At 51.8% G+C, this 11,864-nt stretch overlaps 1 protein-coding gene across 1 annotated transcript in view; it reads left to right on the plus strand.

Annotated features, from left to right (window-relative positions):
* Positions 1-11,864, plus strand: part of LOC105536042 — a 23,127-nt gene that overhangs the window by 6,849 nt on the left and 4,414 nt on the right. Inside the window, 1 exon segment of the mRNA XM_011975308.1 lies at positions 3,945-4,011. Coding sequence (XP_011830698.1) covers positions 3,945-4,011 — 67 coding nt within the window.

The following is an 11,864-nucleotide window of genomic DNA, read 5'->3' on the forward strand; positions in this document are numbered from 1 at the left end:
TTTTTTTTTTTTGTTGAGACAGGATCTCTCTGTGTTGCTCAGGCTGGAGTGCAGTAGTACAATCTCAGTTCACTGAAACCTCTGCCTCCTGGGTTCAAGCGATTCTTATGCCTCAGCCTCCCAAGTAGTGGGACTACAGGCACATGCCACCACACCCAGCTAATTTTTGTATCTTTTTTTAGAGAATAGAGGGTTTTGCCATGTTGCCCAGGCTGGTCTCAAACTCCGGAACTCAAATGACCCACCCACCTCAGCCTCCCAAAGTGCTGGAATTACAAGTGTGAGCCACCACGCCTGGCCAGAAGTCTTACTTTTTTTTTTTTTTTGAGATGGAGTCTCGCTCTGTCTCCCATTCTGGAGTGCAGTGGCGCAATCTCGGCTCACTGCAAGCTCTGCCTCCTGGGTTCACACCATTCTCCTGCCTCAGCCTCCGAAGTAGCTGGGACTACAGGTGCCTGCCACCACGCCCGGCTAATTTTTTTGTATTTTTAGTAGAGATGGGAGTTTCACCATGTTAGCCAGGATGGTCTCGATCTCCTGACCTCGTGATCCACCCTCCTCGGCCTCCCAAAGTGCTGGGATTACAGACATGAGCCACCGTGCCCGGCAAGTCTTATTTTTAAAAATGTAGGCATAGAACACATGATTTTGTGGAAATTCTGATGTGTGGGGAAAAAAATTTAGGTACAGGCCAGGCATTGTGGCTCAAGCCTATACTCCCAACACTTTAGGAGAATGAAGCTGGAGATCACTTGACGTCAGGAGTTTGAGATCAGTGAGGGCAACATAACGTGACCCTGTCTCTAGCAAAAAAAAAAAAAAAAAATCAGTGGGACATGGTGATGCATGCCTGTAATCCCAGCTGTTCTGAAGACTGAAGGGAAAGGATCACTTGAGCATAGGAGGACCAGGCTGCAGCAAGCTGTTATCCTGCAACTACACTCCAGCCTGGGTAACAGAATGAGAATCCACCTCTTAAAAAAAAAAAAAACAAAAAAAAAAGGTTCATGTGCATTAAAAAGTGGCATGGGCTTGCATGGAACCAATCAAATTGAGCGAAAAGCCAGACTGGCTCTGGCCCAACAGTGTGAAGTCACTGATCAAGGAACAAAGGTCCTGCCTTCCGTTTACTCAGGAATTCCACTTCTAGGAATCCATCCAGAAGAAATAATCCAAAAAGTGGGCAAAATTTGACACATACACTTGAGTATCACTTTTACTTTGATTGATTTATTTTTTTGTGAGACAGTTTCACTCTTGTTGTAAAGGCTGGAGTGCAACCTCGGCTCACTGCAACGTATGCCTTCCAAGTTCAAGTGATTCTCCTGCCTCAGCCTCCCGAGTAGCTGGGATTACAGGTGCCCACCACAACGCCCAGCTAATTTTCGTATTTTTAGTAGAGATGGGGTTTCACCATGTTGGTCAGGCTGGTCTGGAACTCCTGACCTCAAGTGACCCACCTGCCTCGGCCTCCCAAAGTGCTGGGATTACAGGCGTGAGCCACTGCACCTGGCGAGTATCACTTTTAAACCCAAAGCTGGAAAGTCTCTGAATACTCAGCAATAGAGGAAACTTAAGAATGTCATGGTCAGCCCTGTAAAATGAATGTTTGCAGCCACTTAGAATGGCTTACATGAAGGCTATGAAATGTCATCAATAGATACAGGTGATACCATTTTAACGACGGTTGTTCAATATCACCATAATTTTCACCTACTATGAATATACACTTTTTTCTTGTGACAAAAAGAAGAGGGGTTCCCCAAGGCCTCCTGTCCTGGCTGGGGTAATGTGGCTCAACAAAAGGTCATCTCCCCACTGCCCATTCTTTCCAAATTTGGAGTGATGTCCTGATATAACGTTTCTTGGCACTTCCCACGTTTGATTTGCATTTTATGCACTTGACTCTCAGGAACACTTCTCTGCACACCAGTTTCCCTTTGGCTGGCTGCATGCTGGTCCACAGCCATTTGCCCTGCTGGTTCCACATAGGAAGTGCTTTGGGCAGAAATCCACACCCTGTCCCACCCATCCCTGTCTTGAATCAAAACACTTGAATCAAAACAATCTTGAACATCATTTCTCATATCGCTGGCTGGCAGGGACGCACCTGTCTCCAAGAATTCACACCATGGACAATGGGATTCACTGGGCTGCCATTTTTGACCGTTGCAACCGCAACCCTATCTCTAAGCAGCTGAGATCACAGTCTCTTCCATTCTTCCTTCTTGTACATCATGTCATGGAACAGATGCTACACCCAGAAACCCGACAGTTCTTTCCAGGTTTCAACCTGTAAAACCTGACTCCACTCTGAAACCTCCAGGTTAACAGTCCTTCTGGGTCACAGCCCTTGCTGGGTGACAACCCTCCTGGGAGACAGCCTTCTTGGGTGACAGGCCTCCTGGGTGACAGCCCTGGGTAGCACCCCCCTGGATGACAGCCCTGGGTGAAAGCCCTGCTGGGTGACAGCCTTCCTGAGTGATAGCCTCCTAGGTGACAGCCTTTCTGAGTAACAGCCCTCCTGGGTGACAGCCTCCCTGGGTGACAGCCCTCCCGAGTGACAGCCCTCAATGCCACAGAGTGGCTGCCTGGTATCCAGCAGAGAACGAGGTGCCAGCACCTTCTGATGGTCACCAACAGGTGGCACTGCTGACCTAGGTACTGGACTCCTCTGCACCCCGGGTTCTGGATGGGGCTGGGAGGAACCAGTTCAGGAGGGATGGAGCCCTGGACCGCTTGCCCTGGACCAAAGTCAGGTGGTGAGCATGGGTGGACCCAGCTTCTTTACCTTCCTGAGGCGTTGGTCCGGGGGCTGGCTACCTGCCCTGTGCGGAGGACTTTGTCCCTGGGGCTGGTGGGTGCAATAAATTTCAGGGCCCTGACCCAGGGACAGAGGGGCACAGAGGGTAAAAGGTCCCTCACTCGCCTCTGGCAGCGGCCCCTTGTCACAAACTAGGAAAATGTCCAGAGACTGTGCCCGGTGGGGGGTTTTGCAAACAAGTCCAGTGGGTCGAAACCAGTCCAGCCGCCCCACTGAACAGATTCTGCAGTGGGTCACACTTGCAGTCCCAGCACTTGGAGAGGCTGAGGCAGGAGGATGGCTTGAGCCCAAGAGTTCGAGGCTGCCTGCCCCCTGCACCCCAGCCTGAATGACAGAGTGAAGCAAGACCCCATTACCTCCTTATTTTAAAAAAACAAAACAAAACAAACAAAACTTTTTAAAAGTAGGTTCTGAGCCAGGCGCGGTGGCTCAAGCCTGTAATCCCAGCACTTTGGGAGGCTGAGACGGGTGGATCACGAGGTCAGGAGATTGAGACCATCCTGGCTAACACGGTGAAACCCTGTCTCTACTAAAAAATACAAAAAAACTAGCCGGGCGAGGTGGCGGGCGCCTGTAGTCCCAGCTACTTGGGAGGCTGAGGCAGGAGAATGGCGTAAACCTGGGAGGCGGAGCTTGCAGTGAGCTGAGATCCGGCCACTGCACTCCAGCCTGGGCGACAGAGCGAGACTCCGTCTCAAAAAAAAATAAAATAAAATAAAAGTAGGTTCTGGAGCCCGACTGTCTGGCCCAACTCCGGCTTTGCTACCGTCTCGGGCGGGGGCTGAGTCAGTCGCTGGGACAAGGATCCCAGAGCCAGTGCTTGGTTTGGGAGATGCAGGAAGCCCCAGGGGAGGGCATGAGAGGCAGGGGAGGGAAGAAGCCAGTAAAGTATGCGTTATCAAAGCAGTTACCAGTGAAGTGCCAAGCTCCATGCTGCGGGGAGCCCTGTGCTGCGGGGAGCCCTGGGACATAGCATGGAGCAGGCCCCAGAGGTTGCCACACTAAGGAGCAAGGGGCTAGAGTAGTTGTCCACCACCCCCACAGCCACTGTTGGCTGAGACCCTCTCCTGGGGCAAGGACTCTCCAGGCCTCCAGCTGTGGAGACTGCCCGTCCTTGCAGCTGGGAGAAGCGGCCCAAGGAGCCCACTCGGGAGTCCCGGGCTTAGACCTGAAGAGGCGAGTCCTGGGTAGGGAGGGTGGGTGATTGATGGATGGGACACCAGCTGTGTCCTCTGAGGCCACTGGGCAGCTGTGTGACCTCAGGCAATTGCTCAGCCTCTCTGGGTCTTCTTATCCTTCTTTGGTAGGAGGCTACCTAAACCCAGTGAAGGTAGAGGGCCTAGAACTGTGCCTGACACAGCGCTACACATGCCAGGATCTCAGGAGCCCAAGAGGGAGTCCTGTCACATCCTGTTTCACAGAGGAGAATGCAGATGTCAGAGTGGCTAAGACACCTGCTCAATGCCACCAAGCATGAGGGGGCAGATGGGGCCTGGGGGACCCCGATCCCACACTCACGTAACCCCTGTACAGTGCGCTCCTGTGGGTAGATCAAGGCAGCACTGCCTCCAGGACCACCTCCCTCTTTCCCTGCACCAGCCAGGCATCCCCTGGGCAGGGACCGCAGCACCACGACCCCTACCCTTGGCCAGGCCTTCTGGGCCCTCTCCAGAAGGTGCCTTGGCACCACCCTGTGGCATCAGTGCTCAGCAGCTCAAGACCCATGGGGGTAAACCAGGGCCCTGCTGGCTGTGGGCAGCGCTGGTCCAGGCCCAGTGGCCTCCCGCAGGCAGGAAGTGACCAGAGGACAAAGAGACCTACTGGGAGCACCGCCTGGGAGCCTGATGAGCACCTCCAGCCAACCTGGGAGGCCTGGCCACAGACACCCTCATCTCCCCACCCTGTGCCCTGGTCCCGCTGTGCCAGCGTGAGACTAGGGGTGGGGGCAGCCAGGACGCACTTCCCCCAGGCTGCTGTCTGCAGCTGGACGCTTCCCAGAACACTGGGAAGTAAACTCCAGGGAACAGCTTGTCCCTTGGCACCAAGGCAGCCGTGGCCTCCTGTGGAACAAAGCACTCACTGGCGCTCGCGTGTCCATTCCTTGCCTGTTCGACCATCGTTCCTCAGCCACTGCTAAGTGTTGGGCTGAGAGCTTGGAGCTGGGTGTAGACCCTGCAGCAAACCCGGGTTCTGAGGGTCAGGCCCCGGGGAACTTGGGAGAGACGCCCCAGAAAGCCCAGGAGTGGAGGATGCTGGTTCCCATGAGGGGTTGTTTGTTCCATTTTTAAGGTGGGAAAGAAACAGTTTCAGAAAATGACATGAAGCCTGGGCAACTTGGCGAGACCCCCATCTCTACCAAAAATTAAAAAATTAGCCTGGCAATGTGGCATGGGCCTGTGGTCCCAGCTACCCAGGAGGCTGGCTGTGGGAGGCGGGAGGATCACTTGAGCCCAGAAGGTCCAGGCCACAGTGAGTTATAATTGCACCACTTCATTCCAGCCTGGGCAACAGAGCAAGATCCTGTCTCATTTTGGGGGGAGAAAATGACAGAAGTGCTCCAAAGTCACACCGCAGCCCTCACTCTGCCTTGCCAGTACCCCACTCACCTGCAGCATGGCACAGAGGACTCCACAAGTCCCCGGGGCCACTGGGCTGGGGGGCAACAGGATTTCCAGGCCCTGAGAGGGCCAGACACCGGGCCTGAGACACCACCTTGGAGGGGACCCTCAGCTGTGTGGCCCTGATCCCTGGGAAAGGCAGCAAAGAGTGCAGGCATCTTGGTGAGAGCGCTTGGCCTACACCAGAGACCACTCTGCAGCCAGAGAGCTGGCGCGGCCTTCCTGGGCCTCAGTTCCCTCGTCTGGAATGTGGGATCATTATGTACCCACCTCACACACGGGTGGAGTGCGGAGGAAGTGGGAAGACCCGTGGAAAGTGCTTCTTCAGCACAGTGTCCAGAACATCGAAGGCACTCAGGAAACACTACCTAACAGTATTGATTACGATTTTATTACCCATGTTAATTTATATATTTATATTGATAAACATTATCTAGTTAATATACAGTTATTGTATTTAGTATTTGTCTTTATGAATGTGCAGGGAGGCCCAAGCTGTTATTGTTCAGCCGGACCCGCTAAGTTCCTCTTATCAGATCTGTGCCCCTATCTCCCAGCATCTGGGCTGCACAGCGTCCTCTCCTTGTGGGGAAAAGAAAAAGAGATCAGACTGTTACTGTGTCTGTATAGGAAGAAGTAGACATAAGAGACTCCATTTTGTTCTGTATTTGAGATGCTGTTAATCTGTGACCCTACCCCCAACCCTGTCCTTGCAAGAGACATGTGCTTTGGTGACTCAAGGTTTAACGGACTTTGGGCTGTGCAGGATGTGTCTTTGTTAAACAAGTGCCTGAAGGCAGCTTGCTGGTTAAAAGTCATCACATTCTCTTAATCTCAAGTACCCAGGGCACATACACTGCTGAAGTTTGCAGGGACCTCTGCCTAGGAAAGCTAGGTATTGTCCAAGGTTGCTCCCCATGTGATAGTCTGAAATATGGCCTCATGGGAAGGGAAAGACCTGATCGTCCCCCAGCCTGACACCCATGAAGGATCTGTACTGAGGAGGACTAGTATAAGAGGAAAGAAGGCCTCTTGGCAGTTGAGATAGAGAAAAGCATCTGTCTCCTGCCCGTCCCTAGGCAATGGAACATCTCGCTGTAAAACCAGATTGTATGTTCTATGAACTGAGAAAGGAGAAAACCGCCTTAGGGCTGAAGGTGGGACGTGCTAGCGCTAGCGGCAATACTGCTCTTTATGCACTAAAAGGTTTATGGAGATGTTTGCATATGCAAATCAAGGCACAGCACTTTTCCTTAAACTTATTCATGTCACAGAGATCTTTATTCATATGTCTTTCTGCTGACCTTCTCCCTACTATGATCCCATTGTCCTGCCACTTCCCCTTTTCTGAGATGGTAAAGATAATGATCAATAAATACTGAGGGAACTCAGAGACCGGTGGGTGCCGACAGGGTCCCCTGGGCCCACTTTTTCTTTCTCTATACTTTGTCTCTGTGTCTCATTTCTTTTCTCAAGTCTCTCGTTCCACGTAACGCCCACAGGTTTGGAGGGGCAGGCCACCGCTTCACTTGTGGCTCACGCTTGCAAGGAACTGCTTCTCCCACACAGGCAGAGAGCAGGAATGCCTGGGAGTCTATCCCTCCTCCCCTGCCCCAGGTGTTTTCAGCTAATGCCTGACCAGGGCAGAAGTCTTGGGGCCAGGCTCCCTTGTCTGGAGCTCCCTGCAGGGTCGGGCAGAGGCTGGGCCTCTCCTGAAATCACAACTGGCTCAAATGATTTCCCTTCCCTGTCCTGCTCCCCTTCTCCTCTCCCTTGCCATGACCTCAGGAGGCTTCCTTAATAAACCCCCTGCACAGAAATACTTGTCTCGGGGCCTGCTTCTGGAACCTGCCTAAGACTCATGAACAAACTGCCCCCGCAGAGCTTGAGACCATCTGACACTGCCAGGTAATGGAACGTTTCCTTATGTCAGAGAGCACAGGAGGGTGACAGGCTGTCACGTGTGCCTGTCCCTCCTAGGGAAAGGCCTGTGCACCCTTCCCAAGCATTCACAGCTTATCTAGAATGAAGGAGAAGTGCCAGTCACAGTAGCAAATCCCCCATGGAAAGAACTTGGTTCCAGAAATCATGCTTACTTGCTTTGAGCGACTGCTAAGTTAGAGAGCTCGTTGTTCCTCAATATCCCAGACAAGGGAAAGGAAAACTGGGATTGAATGCCGAGCAAGAGCCTGCTCAGTGCCTACCCAGTGTCCATGCTTGGCTTCTGTCTTAGTAACAGACTCTGAGTTGATTCAAGGTGGCTGGGTGAGCAGCCAGGAGACACCCTTTTCCAACTTCTCTAGCAAATACAGATGACCGGCGAGGAGCAAGCAGAAGCTGCTGGCCAGGACAAAAGGCTCCAAAAAGGCCAATGCATGTGAAAAAACCCCCAGTATGTGCCTTTTTAACCTTTGTTCTTCTTTTCCCTGCCTGGAACATACACATGATAGCTGGCACTCCAGGTGCCATTTGGGAACCTTCAGGGTAGAAGTCAAACCCTAAAGATGGCAGAGCAGAAAGACAGAGTAATTATGGGGTCCTGATGACTGTCTAGAACTGCCATACATGTTCTAGAAGGCGCTGACTTCTTTGACCTTGGACAATAAGCCTGTTTTATTGAAGCCACTATTTTCCAAGTCTCTACTACTTGCAGCTGGATACAACTCCTAAGTGGTAGAGATGTCACTAAAGGTCTACCGTTTTGTTCCTCAGTGAAATGAGAAGACTCTCTCTTCCCAGCCCATATCCTAACAGGGCCACCTGCTCCCACTCACAGAGACTTGATTGCAAGGGAAGAGGACCCTTCTGCATCACTGAGAAAGCCACCCTGCCCTGGGGTCCAGGTCTGCTTGAGGCAATTGGAGAATTCCACCTGCCGGCACAGGGCCAGAGTTGGGACAGGCAGCACCCGGCAGTTCTCAGTACTGCATGGAATACGGAGAAAAGAGAGGGGAACGCTCTGGCCAGTCTCTCCCTGTGGAGGTCCAAAATCTCCGTTGAATTACAGTGAAAATCAGGCCAGGTGAGGTGGCTCACACCTGTAATCCTAGCACTTTCTCCCTAGGAGTTCGAGGCTGCAGTGAGCTATGATAGTGCCACTGCACTCCCAGCTGTTGATGGCACATGGGGAGGGATAGACCCCTCATGTTGGCAGATCCTAGAACACAGTTCCTGGAGGTGCTTGGCACATCCCTCCATGGTTGTCCCTAAGTGGTTCTGTGGTCAGCATGGGACAATACACGGCAAGACTTGGTGCTCCCTGCACGTGAATCGGCTGTGAAAAGGGGACTTCACCACACACAAAAAAATGGCCATCACCATGGTAGTGTGAGGAGCTGTGGCAGGTGTGGGATGGTGGGGAGGGTTAAACCCCTCCCACAGCCATATTAGGAGTGGCTCCTGGGCTTTCACTCAAAAGGCTCCGCTTGTCTGTGTGTCCTTCTGCAGACTCGGCAGAAGCTGGGGCCTGGGAAGCCATAGGGCACGGGCATCTGTGATGCACCTGGTACAAAGACACGTGTTTCCCACGCAGTAGGTGGTCTTCACAGGCTTTCCCTAAGCTGGCTGTTGCCACTGGAATCCCCGTGTAAATCAGGTTTCTTTTAGTTGCAAGTAAGAAAACCAACTAAAATTCATTTTGAGAGAGAGGAGGAGAGGGAGATTTGTTGGCTCAGTATCTTAGCTTGGGTTCCCCAAAAGTCACATATTTGGGAGGTGGTCCCGGAAAGCGCTGGCCACTTTGTATGCAGTAGGCATTCAGCAAGAGTGGGTGTGGGGAAGCAGTAGAGGGGCAGGAAGGAAGACAGGTAAGGGTGCCATGGTGAGCAGGTGCCCATTGTGGGCACCGGGGTTAAGTCCTACCAGGGAACGTCACAAGCCCCAGTCCATCTGCACCCAGATGTCGAGAAAGCTGGGGCTGGCTGCACTCACCCACCCAGTGGCCGAGGGTCACTCTGGGGCACTTACTTTCTCGCACTAGCAGCCTGCCTCCCACAGGTGCAGGTCCCACCAGGGAGGTCCACAGGTAACTTCTGTGAAGGCCAAGGGGACATGGCCAGGGACCAACAGCATCTGCCTGACCCAGTTCATAGGAAAGTGAGCCAAACTCGGGCCCCCAGGTGCCATTGTTGGCCACCCCTCTCTCCACACCTTGCCTCGGTCTTTCCATGCTCAGGTGTCGCCATGCAGTTGTCCTTCAAACCCTCCCCACTCCTAACAACCCCTTGAAAAGAGCTGCTCTTGCTATTGCAGCAGAAGTCCCAGAAGTGGGCTACTTGGTCCACACATGGCCACAGGTCCTTTCTTGAACCACTCACTGGGGCTCTGTGGTGTTACCTACTTGAAACACCCACGTACTTTGCCACGTGCTGAGGCCTCAGTGGGGATGAAGTCAGCCCCCACAGGCTGTACGGACCCATTATGCAGGTGCAGATGCTTCTCAGGAAAGCTCAGGTGTGTGGATGCCAAGTGGGCAAAAGTGCAAAGACTTTTTAGCCCATATGACTAATGGGAAGACTGAGGCTCACAGAGGGAGAGTAACTTGCTCAGTCACACAGCTGGTGAACAAGGAGCTGAAGTTCAAACTCAGGTCTGGCAACAAAGCCTACACTAAAACATGTTTGGGGTGTACGTGATGATAGACGAGCTTCATTAAAGTTTTTCTTTTTTTCTTTTTCTTTTTTTTTTTTTTTTTGAGACAGAGTTTCGCTTTGTCACCCAGGCTGGAGTGCAGTGGCACAATCTTGGCTTACTGCAAACTTTGCCTCCTGGGTTTAAATGATTTTTCTGCCTCAGTCTCCCAAGTAGCTGGGACTACGGGTGCCCACCACCACACCTGGCTATTTTTTGTATTTTCAGTAGAGACAAGGTTTCACCATGTTGGTCAGGTTGGTCTTGAACTCCTGACCTCAAATGATCCACCTGCCTCAGCCTCCCAAAGTGCTAAGATTACAGGTGTGGTCCAGTACCCAGACAAAAATTTTTCCTTTCTTTTTTTTTTTTTTTAAACCAAACACTGTGAGCATCCCTCTAACATCCCTGACCCCCAAGTCTTGGTCCTTTCCCCAGGGAAGACAGCTGCTCATGTAATACCTTTGGGAGAATTAGAAAAAGGCTCCTGCGCTTGGTGGACTCAGCCCTGCAGGCACCTGACTGGAGAATGCAGCATGGGCTGGACAGACCCCACTCTCCTCTGTGGCAGGGCAACTTTGTAACTTTGTGCCATACACAGCCTGACCAACTGTACAGGGCAACTTTGTAACTTTGTGCCATACACAGCCTGACCAACTGTACAGGGCAACTTTGTAACTTTGTGCCATACACAGCCTGACCAACTGTACAAGGAGGCCCTGCCTCCCCTGCCCTCACTGGCAGCGATGACTTTCATCATTCTGACACATGTACTTTCACCCCTTTTCTAAACCTTTACTTTCCTCTCTATTAATCCATGGAGAATATATAGGAGAGTTTTCTGTTTAAATGCACAGGAGGCATCATGCTCTACTTAGCGTATGACTTGGCTTTGCTCATTCAACAGCCTCTTTCCAGGAAGGCCACATAGGTCTACTCACTGTAGACACCACACAGTTCAGTTTTCCATACTTTCCATAGATACAGTTTCTCAGCATCACACACAATGCTGAGATGAAAAGTCTCACGCAGGTATCTTCGCACACCTGAGCAAACATTTCTACAGGAATAACTCCCCCCAGCGGGATTCTTGGATCAAAGGGAAGCACACATGATTATACTAGAAGTTGACAGGCATTGCCCAGTTGACACCCTCACCCACAGGGCTCTTTCCCTTGGCAATACGGGGTCCTTGTTTTTAACTCTGTGCCAACCCGATGGGCAGAGAGTAGCACCTTGTCATGTCGTCTCCTGCCTGTTTGATCCAGGATTTTGTGGACGGTGGGTTTGGCAGCTGCTGGCACTTCTTCTTCTGCACATTCCCTCTTTCTGTCCTTTTCCAGATTGCTATTTCTTTGGGGTTTTTTTCTTAGTGATTTGTAGGTTGCTTTAAAATAAAATCCTCTGTCTGCCATGGTCTGCAGGTGACAAATATTTCTTCTCAGCTAATTGTTTTACTTTCAGCCGAGTTGGTGGGGACTTTGTGATTGTTTTTGTGATTGGTCTTTGGAACTTGCTCATGTTTGTGTAATCAGATTTGTCATTCTTTTCCTTTGTCATTTCAGGGTTTGTCTTAGGAATTCTTCCCTCTTCAACCTGTTCCTCCGCCTCCCTACACAGACCAGCCAGTGTTCTCTCCAGATCTGCCTCTCCCTCCATGCCGTGCTCTCGGACCCTTCATGGTGAAGCCAGGTGGCTGTCCTCCTGCCCCTGCCCCTGAAGGAGAAAGCTCCAAGACCTGCTGTGTTCATGTCCCCTTCCTGGACCCCACCTCCACGTGCCCACCTACCTCC

This window comes from Mandrillus leucophaeus, unplaced genomic scaffold (assembly GCF_000951045.1).
Source record: "Mandrillus leucophaeus isolate KB7577 unplaced genomic scaffold, Mleu.le_1.0 Scaffold153, whole genome shotgun sequence".
NCBI classification, from domain to species: Eukaryota; Metazoa; Chordata; class Mammalia; order Primates; family Cercopithecidae; genus Mandrillus; species Mandrillus leucophaeus.